Source organism: Gallus gallus, chromosome 9, assembly GCF_016699485.2.
Source record: "Gallus gallus isolate bGalGal1 chromosome 9, bGalGal1.mat.broiler.GRCg7b, whole genome shotgun sequence".
Taxonomy (NCBI): Eukaryota; Metazoa; Chordata; class Aves; order Galliformes; family Phasianidae; genus Gallus; species Gallus gallus.
The window spans coordinates 15102192-15122206 of NC_052540.1; the positions used below are offsets into that span (position 1 = coordinate 15102192).

General features: G+C 44.8%; 1 protein-coding gene across 6 annotated transcripts in view; it reads left to right on the forward strand.

Moving 5' to 3' along the window:
- The window catches only part of DIS3L2 (DIS3 like 3'-5' exoribonuclease 2), a 163924-nt gene that overhangs the window by 4060 nt on the left and 139849 nt on the right, over window positions 1-20015 (forward strand). For 5 of the 6 annotated variants that reach the window (XM_046898826.1, XM_015291462.4, XM_025153427.3 and 2 more), the window contains 3 exons: window positions 13707-13865; window positions 14170-14312; window positions 19387-19440. In XM_046898826.1, coding sequence (XP_046754782.1) covers window positions 13707-13865; window positions 14170-14312; window positions 19387-19440 — 356 coding nt within the window. Of the gene's footprint in view, window positions 1-11882; window positions 12059-12911; window positions 13133-13706; window positions 13866-14169; window positions 14313-19386; window positions 19441-20015 lie in introns of those variants that run through there. The other variant, XM_025153426.3, reaches the window with a different exon arrangement.

The following is a 20015-nucleotide window of genomic DNA, read 5'->3' on the forward strand; positions in this document are numbered from 1 at the left end:
TGTCTGCAGCACCCTGGAGGATCGGGGTAAACTTCTAAACCAACGTTTGACACTGAAATTTGGCCTGAATCCATAGATGCGTTCAGTGTGGAACGTCGTGGATTTGTTTTGCTCATGGGGTGAACTTCAGTGGTTTGTTTGGGCGTCGTTTCCTGATTCTTTGAAGCTGCTTTGGGATTTGTATCTTTCTGCTGTGGGAGAGGTGCGATGCTGTCAGCCTTCCCAGCCCTCCTGGAAAGTCCTTCTGGTATTAGGAAGGCAACGGCACCTGTCCGAAGAGGAAGCGTGAGAAAGGTGTAAGTGGATTAGGAAGGCCGCTCACCACGAGTGGAGGGATCCCAAGTTTCAAGGGAATGCATTTGTAAAAAGCACGTTAAATGGGAAGTCTGGAGAACCTACGCTTGTAGCCATGAAAGGTATAGGTGCCTGTGTGGATTTCAGTCAAACAGAAATAGCCTGGCTTTCGAAAGCAAGCACCTGCAGTTCCCTCCTGCTCTTTTGGGAGGGAGGTTTACAGACCCTTTGAAAACTAGTTGTTTATTTAGAAACTTAGTACAGAGACCGAGAGTAGAAAATGTTGGCCCTCATGTTTGACCTCCCAGGTGGAAAACTCACCCTGTGGGGAAGATTATTGGAAAACTATTTACTTAAGTGACACCCTTCCTTTTCTTCCCCGTGCATAGCTGAGCCTGGTTACACTCCAGAACGCTTGCAGGGATGTGAAAACAGCTTCCTGGGGAGGAAAGAAATAGGAAAAAATAGATGTAATTTGATTCAGCTAAATGTCTTCTGTTTGCTTTGAGTACATTTTAGCACTCCTGTCTAAGTGAAATGAAGGCTTTGCAATATGCGAGCACTTAGATATAAGATCTCACACATCACAGTACCAGATTAATATTTTCCCACATCAAAGCTTGCCTTTTTCTCTTGATGCTGATGTAAGTCATATTACGTTGCGCAGGCAGGTGTCTGGTTTGATCAGTTTAAATCAAGGCTTGTGAGCCTGTGGTGGCAAGAATTGCTTCTGTCATAGCAGTGAGGCATATCATCCCTTCAGTAGTGACATTTCCTCACAAATTGACTCTGCTCGGGCTGTAGCATGCTTTCTGAAAGGCTCTTTGAGCTAATCTCAAAACCCAGCGTCGCTCTTTATATTGCTTTGTTTCATTGTCCTCGTCTTAACAGCTCTTCAGCTCAGGTTTAGCTGTGACCCTAAAACTGAAAGTGCCGACGTGGAGGGCTGAAAATCCCCTTTGAGGCTCTGTGCAGCAAGGAGCCGGTCCCTGTTCATGTCCTTTTGGTGGTGCAGCAGTTGCTGTAGCCCTGTGGGGATGAGGAGGAAAGCAGAGGGGTTTGTGTGGCCCCAGGTGAGCATTGCTGAGCCCTGCAGCTCGCTGCCAGTGGTACTGTGCTGTCTGTGGGACTGCCCTGGCAGTGGTCTGCTACTTCCAGGAGAGCCTTATCTTATATGGAGCAAAGCCACTGAGGTGGGAATGGGTTGAAATCACTCACTGGCTCTTCCAAACGAACATGTCTTGTTTGGTTCTCCTCTTCCCTTTCTCTGCTAACCTGCTGCGGTAGGACAAGAAGCTAAGAGCCAGAGTCTGCATCTGGAGGGCTGTCTTACAGGAGAAGTAGATTTTAAATTGCATGTACATCATGATTGCCTTTGTCATTCTGTACTATACGGTCCCAAGTCTTGGGGGTAGAAATAGATCTGTAGCAACTCATTGAGAAGCTGATGGTGACAGTCTCCTCTGTGGCACCTGTTGTTACAAGGTACTGGTCTGTCAATGCCCTGTCCAGCTGTACTGACATATGACCCTGAAAAAGTAATGAATGATAGGTGGAAAGGCTTCCTTAGCAGCTCTGGTTTCGTGTGAAATCGAGCAACGTGTTTAAAACTTGAAAATAGCACTGTCGTGGTGTGAGCTGTAATTAGCAAAAGGAACCTGTCACTTAGCAATAAAGATCCCTTGTCACAACAGGCTGAAACGTTCTGTTACTCATCAGACTGGTTCCTTCTGCACTGGGTTTGCTGTTTCTTTCTTTGGACCTTTCCCCTCTCCTTCACCGGTGCTCAGCTGTGGGTTTGGGATCCAGGCTTAGAGGTACAGTGTCTGGCACTGTGCTGGTTGGCATCCTCAGGATCAGCACCTACTGCACAGCTCCTGCTGGCATCTTATAGATACATCTTACATATAAAAGCGTGCCTGTGTGTGTCCTGTAAGATATTTCATTCCTTAGAGCTCCCTGAAACCAAAGCATTACGAGAGGCCATGTAAAATCCTGGAATGAAGAATTTGAAAGAACACACTGTAATGCACGTGGGCATCTCTGTGCCATGTTTTCTTCTCTGTTCAGAGAAATTCAGGATATTATGTGGCTGATTTATTTCTTCCTTGATTAAGAGAGGTTTCTGCTGTGTCAGGATTCCCCTTACCTGCTTTTCTGCCTCGGGGGCTTTCATTGCAGAGTCCTACGTCTGAGCTCTGTGTGGCTCTGTAGTTTTTCAGGCTGTACCACCAACTAATCTTGGTTCTTTTGGGGGCTTTTCCACCTCTCTGCTCCCTGCTCCCTGGGATTGTGTGGAGGCTTAATGTAGGCTGTCACCATCTGGTGTGTCCAAAGCTGTGCAGCTGAGAGCGCTGGGTTTGAACAACCCTCTGTTGTCCCTTGTCTGAAACATGTGACACAGCTGGGAACAGCACATAGCATTTGCTGTGAAGGATCCTTAGGCTTTGGGAAGACAAAGCTGCATACAGACATATTCTGAGGCTTGCTCCTTCTCTCTATGTGACCTCTGTAAGTGGAACTGTTGTAAAGCCTCCTGTTCTGAAGCTTCTTAAACGGTAACAAAGCAGAAAATCACTCTGAAATGTCACTTTAAATTATGATGTGTATAGATTTCCATCTAATACAATTTTCCTCCCACTTTTTTTCCCCCCAGTCTCTGATCCTTTAGGCTCATTGTTTAAAATTTGGTTTTCCTGAACAGAAAGTCTTTCATGAGGGTCTCCTGGGTTTTTTTCTGGTTTTTTTTTTTTTTGATCAAAGACCGTAAAGGTTTTCCCACTTCAATCCAGTGTTAGTTATCAAAATCTGTTTTCAGGCAGGCTACTGACTGATGTCTCTATCATAAAAGGCCTTCAAACCCCCTTTTCTCTGAGGACAGAAGTACGGACCCTTGATGCAGCATCTGTCTGTCACATGCTAGTGGCTGAGATTTGCATGGCTGCTATGTGAAGCTTCATCTTAAATATCTGTGGCGTGTCACCTCGTTGGTAAGGAGTTTAGACCTTACCAACCTTACCTTGCCTGTTTTGTTTGAGACAGCCAGGTTTTGGTTGCTTATTGGGTATGTGTGTTCCTCAGCCTATTTCTGAGGGATTGTTGCTGTTAGCATCTTTCTGAGTCTGCAGGAAAGTCTGAGCAAATCTGCGTAAGAGGAGGGCCCTCCAAATGTGGCATACAGCATGATCTTAGGGAACGCCATCTCCCAGCCACACTATTTCAAAGGATGTCAGAAACTCCAGTACATGAGTGGGGTGGCTTTACTGATGTAGAAAGTTTGGGTGGAGCAGGATGCTTGTGCCCCTTTGAAGGCTGATTGAAATAGGTTCTACAGCAGGGCTGTGTCTGTACTTCCTTGGGAAGAATACCACTACCAGCTTTGCCAGGTACCCTCCTGAGGCTCCTCTCACTGAGAGCTTTGCAGGGTTGTGATGTGGTAGAGCTCTCTTGCCCACTTGCCAGGGTCAGCATGATGCCTGGGCAGAAGCAGCCAACTCCTGGGTAGCAAAATGGCTTGCCTGACGTGGCGTGACTCCCATGGTCCTCTGATTTGTCACGTACCTGACACTTATTTGCCCAGTCTGTGATACTTAACCAGCTTGGGCAGCTTCCACGAAGGAGTGTCTCTGGCAAGCAGGGCTGGTGTTTAGCATCATACCTTTAAAAACAGTTGTTGCTGTCAGATGGAGTTGTGTTTGTGGCTGCAACCCTGACACTTGAGAGGTTCAGAATAGGTTAAGGAAATGTCCTGGGATGGTTTTCCTGTGTGTTTGATGGGCATAGCTGGTCAAGAAATCCCAGGTGAAATCCCAGGGGTTTTGCCTTGCCATCATATGCCACAGTAAATGTTTGTGTTTGTTTCTCAGGATGAGCTCTGAAGGAGGAACCGTAGCTTTTCCCTTCTTGCAAGGCAAGTGTAAGATAACATTACCTTTAGTGACGAGTCTTCCAGCTCTTGTGTAGAGCAATTCAGTGCTTAAGAATGCTGCTATCTCCCTATCTGGCACCAATAAACGTGAGCCAGCGACCGTGTAAAGGCTACAGGACCGGCTCAATAAATGGAGAATGCTGGTTGCTGTGGAAATCTTTTACATGTAGCCAATCTTGCCAAGCCCCATGTGACATTTGCGTGACGTTAATCATTGTAATAAGATACGGGAGAGGAGAGAAAGCTGAATTTACTGTATTGCCCCATCAGAGAAACACTTGAAAAAAATAGAATGCTCCTTTCTTTAATGGTTTAGGAGCGTCATCACAAACATAAATTTCTGCATTGCTTTTGATAGGAAAAAATGCTGCGTTCCCAAAGCTTGTGCAACTCTATGCTTTTGGCTAGCATCAGCTGTAGTATGTGAGTTAATATCTGATGCGTCCTCTCCTGGGGAGATGAGATCCTGCCTTGCAGTGGCTGTGGTTTTGTGTGTGATCTCACAGCCCTGTCTGTGCCTGCCGACAGTTCACCTGCTTTTCTTAGAACTATGTTTTTTCTTCTTTTTCTGTCTTCATTCTCTGGCATCAGACCTTGATTGTGTAGCTCTGGGCCTGCCAGTGCAATGCCAGTCCAGAGAAACAATAGTCCAAGAATTGATTTAAATTTTTAATTAGCTTTAAACCCATAATGCAACTTGTCATCAATTTATGTGAGCAAGGTCCTGCTGAGCTCCTTCAGTATCAGTTTCTTTGCGAAAGGGTTTGATGATAGCTGTGTGGGTATTGATGGTAGCATGTTAGGATAATAAAATCACAGTGCGTGTGTAATGGCTTAAAAGCTGCTTAGCCGGACTAATTAAATACAGCTATAAATTGAGAATGGTTACCAACAGGTGTGGCTGGTTCCTACAGTGTTGTGTTCTGCCCTGTCCTGTCAATAATCAGGAGGAAAACATGCAAGTATGGCTGGAATTTTTGTATTTTGGATGTCTCAGAGACAGCGGGGAGTGTTGAGTAATGGGGGCAGTTACTGGCAGCTGTCTGCATCACTTGGTGGACTGGGAGCAGGGAAAACAAAATCCATTTACTGGGCCTGCGTGGAGCAGCGCAGGGAGCCCAGCGTGGGAAGCAACAGCTTGGAAAAAAGTTTGGAGTTTTTGATGGATTAATCAGCTGAACATCTCCCTCCTGTGAAATGTGACCCAAAGGGTAATGTATGAGCATGGGAATTGCAAGATGGAGTACAGGCTGCGTGTCTTTGGTGCGGCAGCAGCTTCTGGGGTGTCGTATCCTGCAGTGATGCCCTCTGTTCGGGGCGGATGGTGATGAATTGATGGATGCCCATAGGAGGGCCGCAAGGAAGATTAAAATGCTGGGAGCATGAGTGAATGATGTGAGGAACCCTGCTTTACTTATCAAAGAGATGCTAGGGGGAAGGGAGCTCTCATAAATTGCCTACATGGGGAACAGATGTTCCGTAATAGGCTACTCAGTTGAGCGGATTATGATATAATGCATTTGAGGCTAAACAAATCCAGGCTTGAAATAAAGCGCAATTTAGCAGTGAGGGTAAATGACCGCTGGAACAGTTTTACCAAAGCCTGTGGTATGTGTGCTGTTACTGGCACATTTAAAAACCTTGATAACAAATTCTGTATGCACAAAGCATGCTGTGGCTCAAACGGGAGTGAATTTCAGAAAGCCTTCTGTCGTCTGCTCTCCATGAGGTCATCCAGCCCCGCACCCCCATCACCTCTTGCCTCTTGCTCAGTTAATCTCTGCAACAGTCATTTTTGCCTCTAGTACCAAGGTAGGACAAACATTGTGTAAGTTAACTGCTATTCCTCTGCAGGCCCTGCTTGCTGTCTGCTGGTTCCCAGTGCTCCAACCTCTGCTCCTGTCCCTGTCCCTGGTGCTGGAGGCCACCTCCCACCTCAGGCCCCCAAAACCTGACTCCATGCACTATAGAACTCACGGCCCCAACTCCCTCTTGTGGGGAAATCCAAGCTGCTGAGAGTATTTGATGGGCAGGATGGAAAATAAAATGTTGGGATCCACTGAGAAAATAATGTCTTCAGTGACAAAAACAAAAATCCAGACTGCTGATGGAAAATGTCAACGCATAGTCAACACTTCTGTGAGCTGCAGCCCACAGATGTATGGGGCAGGTCATGCCTTGGGACTATTTCTGGCTTTCTACAGATAAAAGCTGGCAGCAGCAGTGTTTTGTTTTGTTTGTGTGTTTTTAAGGCACTTTTTCCACCACAGCACTAAGGACTACGTGCTGTGTACCTACTGGGTTGAACCGGCAGTATGGGCAGTGGTTTTTCAGCAAGTTGTCTTATTCTACAGCACAAAGGGTAACCTCAAGATATGTCTGAATCTGGAAGCAGTTCTTTCATTTCTTCAGCTGTTAACATCTAGTGTGTTAGCACCTCCTGTCAGGTGCCTTTCAAAGCCTCTTGACTTCTTCTGATTTCTGAGCGGCTTGCTTGAATCCCAGAGAAATCAAAGAGAACGTTAGTCGTATAATGTTTTCTAAGTATTTCTCTTGAAGTGTTGAACAAGCCTGTTCACATCAGGGCTGCTGGGTAAGAAGTTTGGAGGAAGATAATTTGGGCAAAGGGAAGGATAGAGGTCAGGGAAGCAGCCCTGACCCACATCCTGGGGTAGGAGGGGAGGCCTGGGGGAGCGGAGGAGCGCAGTCATCAGGCGGAGTAGGTGCTTAGGAGGTCATGAGCAGGGTGGAGCAGGTTCACAGAGAGTCCTGAAAACCAGCAGAGCTGCATCCCCTCCCTGACAACGCCGCTGTGCTGCTGCACGCAGCTGGAGCACAGTAACTATTTTGATAAACTTTTAGCCTATTGCTACTAAATGAGTTTCGTCACCAACCCCTAGTTCAGAGCCTGGAATGGTATCTTTGGCTCTTGTGCTCCTATAGTATTCCTACAACACAATCCTTGCTGAGGAATTGAATAAAACTGTGATTACTGCCTACTGAAGGCAAAGTCTTGCAGGCATGAGGATGCATTGGAAGTGTTTTGGAGAGGAAGCGTGCTGTAGCAGGCACATGATCTGGTGTTTGGGAGCAATTTCCACAGTGTTGTTTTCCTCAGCAGAAAGAGTCCATTTTGCATTTTTTTTTCTGAAGCATAGGCCCTTTCAGAAAGCCAAAGTCAATGGGACGTTTTCATTTTTTCCTAGGACCATATTGAAATCTAAGGACATGCAACACAATAGTTTTAACTGTGAATCTACAGGTTAAAGCAGAAAAGTGGTGGCCACATGAGCTTCCCACGGCTCAGTGCTGAGCTGGGTGTGGGTCTGGGAATGTGCTGCTGTCTCTGCTCTTGATTTCCCATGTATCCATGGGCATGCCACGTCAGTTATTTACTGCTTCCATCTCTTAAATGGGGACGTTTCCTCCTCAATGATGTACTCTAGTGACTGAAGTCTGGGAGCCAATTGTAGGGGCACAGCTGTGACAGTGTGTATTTCCCCATCCTGGGAATCACTCTTGGACATTAATTTTTTCTGTGCGGATATTAACATTTTCTGCCAAAATTGTTTGGAGAGTCATCCTTTCCAGAGATGCTGGACAAGAATTCTCTCTAGATTTCCTCCTGGGTGCACAGATGACTCCCAGCTGGACTGCAACCCACTGTGCAAACACAGTTGTGTTCTCTAGAGGGACTGGTTGCTTTGAATTGAATCTAAAATCATGTTTAAGAGGTGTGTGGGAAGGCTTTTGCTTTAAGTGCTGTCGTCTTGCTTTGTTATATCTAGGCTATGGAAAGTTATAGCTTGGGTTTATGCTGTGCTGGGCCCTGATGGCCCATCCTAATGGGTCAACTAGGGGAACTTGGTGGGCATGGGAGATAGGCCTGGAGCTGGACTTCAATACATCTTCCTCTCAGTTCAGGATATTTGCATATAATTTACATTTTTTGAGTCCACACATTGAAATGTAGGTCTGCATTGTTTCTCCTCTTTGAATGACTGTTTAATTAACTTTAAACTTAATTACGCAATCTGCCATCTGCCTAAATCCCTACAGTGCTGTGATGTCAACCTCCTCTTCCACTTCTACCATGATGCTCCTCTTCCTGGAAATTTGCCCTACTTTTAAATTGTTAAGGTAATTTTAAATCACCTGCATCCTTAATTGTTTCTGAGTAGGTCCTACAGTCATGTTGTAGGAAAGGTTTTTTTATGATAACAGTAGTGAGGCACTGGTATGAGTTGCCTGGGGAGGTGGCGGATGCCTTGTCCCTGGAGACACCCACAGTCAGTCTGGATGGGGTTCTGAGCACCTGATGGAGCTGTAGGTGTCCCTGTTCAGTGCAGGGAGTTGGACCAGATGGCCTTTAAGGGTCCCTTCCAACTCAAATGGTTTTACGATTCTATGAACAGCCTGTAGCTCTGTGGTGCATTCCTGGGTTTTTGGGGTTGTGGTAGAGCATAGGGGTGTGGCAGAACCTTCAGTTAAGGATTATTTGAGTTTGTTTCATCAGAAAAGAATCTTTTTTCTGGTGATAAGGAAGACGTGCTCTCAGACTTTCTCTTAGACCATGGATTGAACATCTGAAGTACTGCCTGCCAGACTTATCTCTGCAGCAATGAAACGTCAACAAACTGATAACGTATCTCTAAGTCTTGCCTTTCCACTCCTAAATTTCTAATGAATTCTTTCCTGTGACATCCTTATTTCTCCCGATTGCTTTGTCCTTAATCTCAGGCCATCTACTTTGTTGAACCTATTTGCTTCGAGATACTGTAAAATGCATTTGAGACGTTTCTGTTTTGAGGCCCTGAGTTCTGAGCTCACGGGATTCCTGCTGAAGCTCCCAGCACAGGCTGCCATGGAGCTGAGCTCATGGGGAGCACGGGAGATGGGCTTTGGTCCTGCTTGTGTTCCTGAGCCATGAGCACAGAATTTTGCTTGAGCTATCTTCCAAGGAGTATCCTTTTTCTTCCTGGTACAGAACTCTTTCTCTGAACAGCTACACCAGCAGCTGTCTGTGTTTTTCCTTCTAAAACAAAATAGAACAGAAAAAGTACTTGGCTGTTACCATTAGTGGGACATTTAATCTCTTAAATCCACAAAATATTTTTGAAAACATAAATAGCTAGTTGCTTGTGACCTGTCTACGACCAGCTTTTTATTGTCATTGCTTGCATTTGAGACGGCTTCACCGGTGTTTGTTGTTTTTGCCTGTGTGCAGTAACTTGATCCTAGATATTAGAGTAGTCATTTAAGTGCTTGGAGTTCTTGTTAGTCACTTTTGTATTATGGCACATACTGGATGTCGCTGGTGCATTAGGAATTAAAAACAATATAACAAGCGTTTCAGCTTTTGAATTTTGAGATGAAACTTTCAGAAGCTCCCGAACAGAACAACAGAAACTTTCAGAAGCTCCCGAACATATCAAACAGCTTGTCCATTGCCTGTTTTAGCCTATGAAAGTGGAAGACGTGGGGATCCTAGCAAAACCTCCCTGATGTTAATGCAGCTTGTACGGGTGAAGTATGCTTCTGTTAGTAGAGTTTATTTGACTTTGGAGAAACAAATGAGCCAGTTGCCTGGTACAACCACATCAACATTAGTTATGTGCCTAGCTGGAGTTACTGGCCAGAAACTGCATCCCCCAAGCTGACAATTGTTCCCATGGGATGGGTCCTTCACGGGCTGGTAGCTGCCGTGCCTTCTGGCCGATGGGTGTATCCTCAGTGGTTTAGTAAGTGCATAGCTGGGCTGTCTTGAAGAACTAAATGTTAAGGAACCTCTTGGAAGGGTTGAAGGAAATTGGCTTAAGTCATTGAAATGTGTCAGCAATAAAGTGAAACGCTGTAGGAATATGGGCAAATATTTAGTAACTGTGTGTTGAGAGTGTCTCATTAGCTGATAACAAATTGTTCTATTGCGTTTTATCAGTTCTGGGGATATGCTTCTGTTTCTCTTCACGCTTATACTAACTGGATAAGCAGTGGTATTTGAAAGATTCCTTTGCACATCTAGATCATGATCTAATGCTGGGAAGCAATGGGAAAAATCCCCTTAGCAATAGCAGAGCCAGCAGAAGGCCTGATGCCCGGTTGTGGGCTGATAATGGTAATTAGTAGACAGCAGTATTTAATGTTGAAAAAGTTCATAGCAGTAGGGTTATAGTTTCTTTCAATGCTTTCAACATTCTTTTGAGGAGAAGGAGCTGCGTTGGGGTGGCTGTCAGGGGGGTGAGATTCCTGGAGCTACCGGGCAGTGCCCAATTGTTGTGGCTCTGCCTGCACCAGGGGAGCTGGGGTAGGTACAAACTACACAGATGGGGATGCAGCTGTAAGCTCAGCTGGAGGTTAAAGTGCCAAGTGATCTGGTAGATGTCCTTTGGCAGGAAAGAGAGCAGAGAGGTGTTCAGGGCCAGGTTGGATGGGGCCTGGGTCAGCCTGAGCTGGTGCCTGACTGAGTGGTTGGCAACCCAGCCCATGGCAGGGGGTTGGAATGAGATAATTTTTGAGGTCCCTTCCAACCCAAGCCCTTCTATGACTCCGTGGTGTCCAAGGAGTCACACGTATGCTAATGATAATTCAGTAAGAGGTACGTTCCTTTTCTGCTGGTAGGAACCAAATAGCTTGTCACGTGTTAGCATGCAAACTGGAAACGTTTCATTTTTGGTCAATCAAATTTAGGATCTTCGTCCTTTCTTATATAATCCAATATGCAAGTTTTAGTATCGAAATCAAAGACTTGGCCTTGCTAAGTTCATGATGAGTTGACCATATTTGTTGATTTAGTTGTCCATCTGGTTGATCAACTGACCAATAGATGGAAAATTACTGCATTTCATTAAATTTCTAAATGTAAACTATAGTGGTTTTCTGTGAATTATGTTGAAATAAGCAGGTTTAAAACATCTAACCTCCTTTCTTACTGTAGGCAGATCAATTATTCTGGGAATCCGCTTGCTTCTTTTTCTCCCACTGCACTTTAGTCTCCCTTCTGCTGCAGGTTTTATTTATTTTATTTATGAAGTCACTGCGTATTTTAATGCCTGGAATGCATTATCCTTTGTGTGACATCTGCACGTTGCTCCTTATCCTAAAAGATGTTATCTTACAAATCATACATCTGTAACAACATAGGAAAATGAAAACTCTTGCCACACCTGCTGTTGGAATAGAGTTTAATTCTGCGATTGCAGTTATATCAGAAGGGGTATTCTGAATACACCCTGTGCTAGCTATAGTTTTGCAGGTTGTGGTTTGCTTTATATTGTCTGTTTGTCCATCAGAGTACCAACGCTCATCAACAAAGGCAGCAGGAAAGCTTATGGGAAATGTCTCTTTTACACACCTGTCCCTCAAAACTGGAAGAAACAAGCGCTGAGTGTAGCTGAAACAGATGGCAACCTGTGGTTTTCTCTTCCCCTTAAAGAGAGAAACTCAAGAAATTACACTCATGCAGAATCAGGCGCGTTCCAGTTGAGTGCTAATTGTGACAGTTGTCTGTGGCTTTATAACAGCAGCGGTTTTGTTTAGCCAGAAATGTCAAGGTCAACACGGTCAGACATTTATCCAAAGTGTCTGTGTGTAGACTGGCTTGCAAGCCAGCTACGTTGAAGCACACTTTGTTCATTTGAGTAAATTGTTTCTCTGCATTTGTGTCCAAGTCTGAGCGGATGAAAAAGACCGCTGGAGAGCGAACCGAAGGCTCGAGTGTTGGAAGTGTGTGAGTGCCTCTGATATCTGCCTTGCGTGGAAGGCGCTTCTCCTCTGCTGCTGTTGCTGTGCGTGAATTTGGGCTGTTGTGGCCCAGGACTTGCTGACATAACAGCCATGGTGAGTGCTGGGGCAGCTCTGCTCCACCATGGCCAGTTCTGGCTCTCAGCTTGCTTCCAGACTTACTAGACAGTTGTACTCTTTTTCCTGCATTTTAATTTTCTGCTTTTTTTCCCTCAGCTTAATTACATGTTAAGATCTAGCCTCCTTTTTATCCCAAGCTCTTTAATTCATAGTAGTATTTTCTGTGACTTGCTGCCATAGAAACGAGGGCTTTAGAGGACCTTAAGAGCTCGTGTAATCCATTGCACTACCTCAAGGAAAAAACTACTCCTAGAGCAGCTCTGACAGACATCTGTCGCACCTATTTTGGAGAACCTGCAGCAAGGCAGATGGCATGACCTCTCTGGCGATCAGCCTCGCACCTCTCTTTTTAAATAGCTTTCCTAAGATCCCACTTCTCTTGTTGCAGTCTAGGTAAAATTCCTTCTTGGAAGTGCCTGAACAACTTCTCCAGGGCCAGTGGTGGTGCTGCCAGTTCGAATGCTTTGCTGCTCAGATCTCTAGCCCGTATTTTAAGTGTCTCGTTATCAAGCTTAATCTTTTGACCCTTAGGGAATTTGCAAATCAGATAGGCATTTGCTAATCAGGTAATTTTAGTTCCTTATAATTGGGTCTGTACAGGTAGTGTTGCCTCTTCTGCATCTGTGGTAATCTCAGTCTGCAGTTGTGCTTGTTGTTTTGCAGCTGTAGCTTCCCTCAGACTCCTCCCTTTCTTCCCTCTGCTTCAGTTTAATTCCATAAACCAATTTCCAGTTTAGTTTGTGAAGGATATTGTATTTTTTTTAATTACCTTGTAACTTGGATAGCCCCATAGCAAATAAGTTGGCGTTGCACGTTTTCTGACTTGCAGGTACAAGCTTGGACCCAGGGAGCGTAGCCAGGAGGGGCTGGAAGGCAAATCTGTGATGACATGTTCAGTATCCAGGTGGAGGGCCAAGAGGGCAGCTGCACGGCGCTGGGTTGCATTCCAATGTGCTGATCCGTGGAACAGCGTTGGCATACGCTTTGGAAGCTGCTGCTTGCTCTCCTGGCTGTAGGGAAGGGTCTGAGGTGATGGCAGGGAAGGAAGGGGTGAGTCTTTGCAGAATATTTTTGTATGATCGTGCCCTATTCTGAGCAGGCTGGGCATTTGGAGCCATGGCATTTCATGGCAGTGTCATTGTGTACAATGCTGCTTCTGGTAACAAAAGTTAATTAGCCCAGGGTGGGTTGTTGTGAATTTTTTTTTCTTTGTCCCTGAACTACTTTATTTTAAATGCAAGTTGCAGGGAAGTTGCATTTTCTCACTATTTATCTGGGGGCTTAATGGGGTGGAGGTAGGGGCTTTGGAAACCGTTTAACAATTTCACATTTTATATGCTCTAATGAATTTCCCAGGATTTTGGAAGGGTTGTATCCAACTTTAGGATCGTAATTTCCAGAGTTCCGTTTATGCTAAAGTAAGTTAGTGGTGGATTAAGAGGCACGAAGAGCCAACAGATTACAAATGAGCTAATGAAGACATCATTTCTTTTGGATAAAGAGCATGACTCACAGTTGTGACTGGTATTGAGGCACTGCAGACCATGAGTTTCACTGGGACCGTGAGCTGGCACTGAGGTCCTTCCTCACCCCACTGCTATTTCAAACTTGTGTTTGATTTCAGGTGCAGAAAAGAGAGGGTTTGCAAGGACCAGAAACAACTCGGAATCTGCGAGAGCTCCCCAGAACTTCGATAGGAAGAGACAACTTTCTGAATCGCAGACAGAGACAATGAGCAATTCAGACAGCAGAATAAATCCTAGACAACTGGGAACTCCCAGAGGTATTAAAGCAGAGCGTGTACACGCTTCAGGAATAAGCTGCCTTGAAGCATGTGCTAAGTGCTATTAAAAGATGGGCTGGGATGAGTGCTCTTAGCTCTAAAAATGAGCTGTAAAAGCTGTTAATTATTTGTAAAATATGATCATTCCAGGATTTTCAGTGCTCTGATGCTGGGTGCCAGTATTTCTAGGCAAACCCTTCCCGAAAGTTCAACTTCCAGTACAGAGCGTCTGTACAGCTGCTGTTACATAGATACACAGACAAACTTGGTGGGCAAGATAACATCTATTAATTTCTGTTTGCAGGAGGATCCTATGCTGCTGTCCCAACATCAGGTGACAGAAAGAATCGCAATAAGCCTGCTCGAGGGAAGAAGAAGAGTATATTTGAAGCCTACATGTCAAAGGAAGATGTTTCAGCAGGACTGAAAAGGGGAGAGCTTATTCAGGTGCCTGGAACATAGAATGCTGTTATGCTAAATCTGTGGAAATCACAGGCAGTTGTTAGAAGTCGGTATCAGTTAATTGCTTGGCAGGGCATTGATGTATGACTTGTAAATGCTTTCTCTGGAGGTTTTAGAAATGGAATGAAACTTTTTATATCCAGCTACAGTACAGGTTTTGATTTGACTGTAAAATTCCTGATCCACAATCACGATGAATTGCAGGGTTGTGTGGTCTGCTAGCCACGATTGTGACTTTTGTGGAGTCTTAATTACTTTTACCAATGACAATCAGAAACACAGCAGGTGCTGGCAGCCTCTTTCTTAGTCAGTGTAAGTGAAAAGGAATGCCCTTAGCAAGATTCTTCTTGCTAAAATTCTTTGCAAAGACAGATGTTAGTTCTCACCAACAAGGTGCAAGTGTCTTCTCATCCAGATGTACTCATCTCCTTTTAATTTGTCTCTATGAACTCTTCCCAGAAGTCTCCTGCCCACAAAAAAAAATCGTAGGAGAGATGCAGGTAATGATGTGGTCCCTGAAGTGTCATAGGGCTGTGCCTATGGAGACATTACAGTAAAGTGTTATAAACTACAAATTAACATCAAACAGCCAGCTAGCAGTGCTGGAACTTGATACACTTGTATGATTTTCTTTGTGATCCCTTAAGGTCATAGGGCTGACCCAATCTCCGATGACAGCATGGCTTACTTAAGTAAGGCACATATATTAGATGGAGCAGAAGAAGCCAGGACAGTACAGAAAATCAGCTGCCTATGTATTTGTAGTTATTTGCCTTGAACAGGTAGCATGTTCTCATTTTACAGATTCTATGCCCATCAATCAAAGGTTGTACTTTGTGCTTCCATTTGTAGCAGCAAATTTGGAGCTGTAATTAGGCAGCAATTCTTCCAATATCTAGCACAGTGAAGGGGTGGACCTGCCACATGTGTGGGTGACTGGATCGTGGAAGGAGTTGTACGTGAAAGCAAGCAGGGCTGAGATTGACTGAGGTTCAGAAGAGGAGACTGTCATACAACAGCAGCTGTAATGCAGTCCTCGTTGTGGTGTGATGCAGAGGACACACCCAGCATCCCAGTGAGGTCAGACTGGCTGAGGAAAAGGCAGGTGGAAGTCAGTGAGGGCATTCCAGTCACTCACACTGAGGCATCGTTTACCCACTGGTGCATTGCTGTTGTAATGCTGGTTAAGGTTGTGATATTTTTGTCAATATGTCAAAGCTGCTGTTGGCATCACCTACCTTTTTTGTCTGATAACATTAAATGCAGAGGGTGTAGACTCCTGGTGAGGTCGACTGCAGCTGCAGATGAGGCACATCAGACTATGGCCACTACCTGAGAATTCCATGAAAATGCCAGGTCTCAGAAGGCCTGTGATTGCATGCTGTCTGGCGAAACAATCCTTCCTTCTTGTTCTACTTTGGGTCATGTGCTACGTGACTGAGAGAGTCGCGTATGCTTTTTTAGGCTGTAGCTGTTTTCCTTTCACCCAGTCTCATGTCTCAGGGAAACAACTCAGGCTGTACAATCTGGATTTAATCACTTAGGGCTGAGTGTCAGATCATGAGCATCTCAGCTCAGCGTCTCTCATTTTTGACTCATTCATCCTCATGATCTCATCAAGACCATTCATCATTGTCTTCAAGCAGGATAGGTGAGATCCTGAAATGCAGTGAATGAACCAGTATTAAGCACCGCTCTGTATAGTGGCAAGAGACACAGTCAACAAATGTGTTGTGTTAATCTCGTAATATAAGGCATTAGTGGCCTGCAAAAATGCTCAGTAAGAACTTGCAGAAGAGGAGAAAATATATACTGGTCTGAATCTGATGGTCCTGAGCAAACTTGGAATCATACAATCATTTGAGTTGGAAGGGACCCTTACAGGCCATCTGGTCCCACTCCTTGCACTGAACAGGGACACCTACAGCTCCATCAATGCTCAGAGGTCCAGCCTGACCTTGGGTGTCTCTAGGGATGGGGTGCCCACCGCTTCTCTGAGCAACCTGTGCCAGTGTTTCACCACCCATACTGCAAAAAACTTTTTCCTTATATCCAGTCTAAATCTCTCCTCTCTTAGTTTGAAACTTCAGTGCTAGCTGGTCAGAAGTATGGCTCTGAGTGGGAGAGTGCCAAGATGGTACAGGGAAATGCCTGATGTGGGTGGCAGGAAAACATGAGATTTGGTAGAGAGGAGAGACCCTGCTGTGAACTTTGAGGATGCTGCTGGGCTCTGGTAATGGAGCAGTGCAACTAAATATGCCTGAAAGCACAAACTGCTGGCGGATGTGGGAGATCTCTTAGATGAAACATGAGTGCAATGAAGATAAAGCAGTCCTAGATCAGGAAGGACAAAAGTGTATCTCGATGGGCGTTGATGCCTGTCAGTAGCAATAGCCTTAATGACTTCTGGTACTGTATCCGACATAATTCAGTTTTCAGTAAGTAGCATGGAGAAGTGTGCCCTGCGGGATTCTTGGATTCATTTAATCAAGGGACGTGTGCAGAAGTGTCCTTCCACAAGAGAAAGGATTCGAGTGCAGGTGCTTGAGAGTGCAGACTTCCCGCTTCCACACCCATAAAGCTGTCTGCAGTGAGCAAACACCAAACGTATCAGGTTGATTGGAATCAGAGGCCGAAGGCAAACAAGATTGAATAACTTCTACATGGTTACGTAACCGGATGGTGTTGGCCATACACCACAGATGAAGTCAGGTTATGTGTTGCGGAGCATTGACCCAAAGGACCGTGGTCATCCTATGAAGCGCCAGCCAGAACCTCATGTCTGCCCCACGCCTCCAGCGTCTCCCAGACCCTCCCTGCAGGGCTGCTGGGGTCAGGCGGAGCGAGAGCTCGCGGCACACAGGCACTCAGCTTGCTTTGCCACCTGGAGGGTGTTTTAATTCGGAGAGCTTTGTGTGTATGAAGGCTGGGGATCCCCGGCTTTTCATGGGCTGTCTTTTCAAAGGTAGCTTGGTCGCAGGCAGGCACTTGAATCCTGACCTTTAGTTTGACACGTACAGACCAAGTGAAGCCTAGCTGTTATGATAACTGCTGCAAACTGCTGGATTTGAGATCCTTGAAGTATGATCTGAGCACTGCCTATCTGGTTCTAGCTGTAGAACTTGAGAAATGGTAACTTTTTTATATCTTGCTGGAGGAGTTTAATAAGGTTAGAAACTTTTTTTGGCCGGCCTGTGCAAAGCTGACTTAAATCAGCAGAAAGTGTTTTAGAAACCTTCCTCCAAACCTCTATCTTCTTTCTCAAAACAAAGGCTCTACTGCCATAATAATGCTGATAAATATAGCAGCTATTATTTTTGAGGTATTGTAAAATAATACAACATTCGTGTGACATCATGAGACTCTGCAGCCAGATCCTCACCCCCTAATGCACATATGAGAACAGTTGTTCGTTGCAGATGGGGAGAGTGACTGGTTCCAGATATGATATCACAGCGTGAAATGTACAACATTGTAAATAGGATTTTCATAGGCACAGATAATAGGGCCCATCTGCTTTCGAAGATGAATTTTGGGAGTTCCTTGCTTTAAGGAAAGAACCGAAGTATTTTAATGCTACTTGACGTAAGAATTCTAATGCTGATCATAATTAGGTAGTGCATGTGAAATGCAGAGAGAGCCATAACACTGTAAACATGGTAACACTCGGCTGTGTGTTTCCCTGAGCTGGCTGTCCATGCACACGTCGCCGCTTCGGCGCCTTCTGGGCCGTGGGCACAAAAGGGGATTTTCCACGCTCAGGATGGGCATCTGCACCTGGCTGATTGACAGCTGTCCCACACTGTTCAACAGGGCTCTCCAGAGTAACATGAGACACCCCCTCATCTGCTTTGTGCTGTTGGGCAGATCCTGGGTATGAGAATTGTTTGACTTATGGTCAAGTGGAGCGATCGTCACTCTTAGTTTTTTCCTTTCTCTCTGTAGCAGCTTCCTTTGCTAATGGTGTGTTAGTTTTGATGGCTGGTTCTGGGATATAAGTGGGGAAAAGACCATTGAGAGTTCTCTGTGAAGTGTCCCCGTGCTTCTCTTTCTGTTGTCCCTGGTCATGGTAGCCATGTGGCTAGTGTGCTCCTTGGTATTAGCTTCATGAGGCACAGCACGATGTCACAGCAAAGTAGTCAGGTAATGCCTAAGGAATAGAAGATATATGGTGCTTGTGTTCCCAAACTTAAACAAATAAAAACAATGGAAAACCTTCATAAATCTGCACATTTTTCTTCAAGGCAGCAAAACTTCCTCATGTAATCAGCTTTATTTTCTTTTCGTCTGAATGTTTCCTAGAATACATAAAAAAAATCATATGTTGCAGTAAATTTTTAAGGAAGCAATCCCTGTGAGAGGTTCCTATGATTGCTTAAAACAGAAGTGCAAACAGATGGAATCTGTTTGTGTAACAAATTGGCCAGCATTATTCCAAATACTCAAATGGAGAAAGTTTAAACTTTTCAGCACAAGGCAAACACCTGTGTTAAAGCAGATAGCCAGCTAATGGGGCTGTGGTTCTGTAAGGATCAAGTGCTGTCAGCTTTGACTGCAGCCACCTGAACCCCAGATCCTGGGACCCTCGGGGGATGGAATCGCAGTTGCACATCCATGCAACCTCAGCAGGACAGCTTTTCCTTCTTCCTCCTCTTCTCCAAACTAAGTGAAGCCAATGCTCTCCTTTTCCAAAGCAGAGCAAAACAAATAGTTTCAGCTGTCTGATTTTCTTAAATGAAGTTGGTGGATGCTCAGCAGGAAACGTGCGAAGGGAACAGGAGGGCTTATATCCATAGTTCATGCAGTAGCAGCAACAAGCAATGATTCAACATCTCCTCTGTGACAGACTGCAGTAGATCAGGTTAAGCCTATGATGAAGCTTCCTTTTGGCTAGAAATTGCTTGGATGCTAAGTTGTCAAGACTTAATGTATAATGAAAATATAGATGTATCTCTCGTTTCACAGCAGATATATTACCCACAGCTCTAATTTAACTGATGTTATGTAAAATTAATACGATTCAGGCATAATCTTTCTCTGTCTTCTGTTTTTTTTTAAGGGACCCTTGAGAATAAATCCTAAGAAGTACCACGAAGCCTTCATTCCATCTCCAGTAAGTGTAATTTTAAAATGCTTTAAAGTTCATAAGTGAAGGTGCATTAAGATAGGAGTTATGCAGTGTATGAAAGGTCACTCAGAGGTGAGTGAGCTGGAATAAATGAACGCGGTCTGGATTTACTTTTTAAATCAGATACTCCCAAACAAATCTTGCTTTTTTATCCTTCAAAGAACAACTGACTGTGCTTGTGCTGAAGCTGGGGATACCGCTGGGTCCCACAGAAGCCAGCTGAACTCAGGTTTGAGGACCACCACATAGCGTAATTGTAAACCCCTGGTTCATGGCTACAGAGGTTTTATAGATTTTCCACTGATTTAAGTTAATCTTCCCTAAACAAATATGCTCTCCTTTTTCGATCTGCTGCATGAGCTAATTTGAAAAGTCATTCCAGAAATAATACGCATGATTCCTTTTCATGTGCCCGCTTTTGCACTAGCTGGATATTGGTTGGCTTGGGATGTGCTTCTGTCACGTGGGACTGCTCTGTCCCTATTCTCCCTTCTTTCTTTATGTCGACTGAAAAGAGGGGCTCTTGCAATTTCAAGGGCTTCTGATAGGGAAGGTGACCT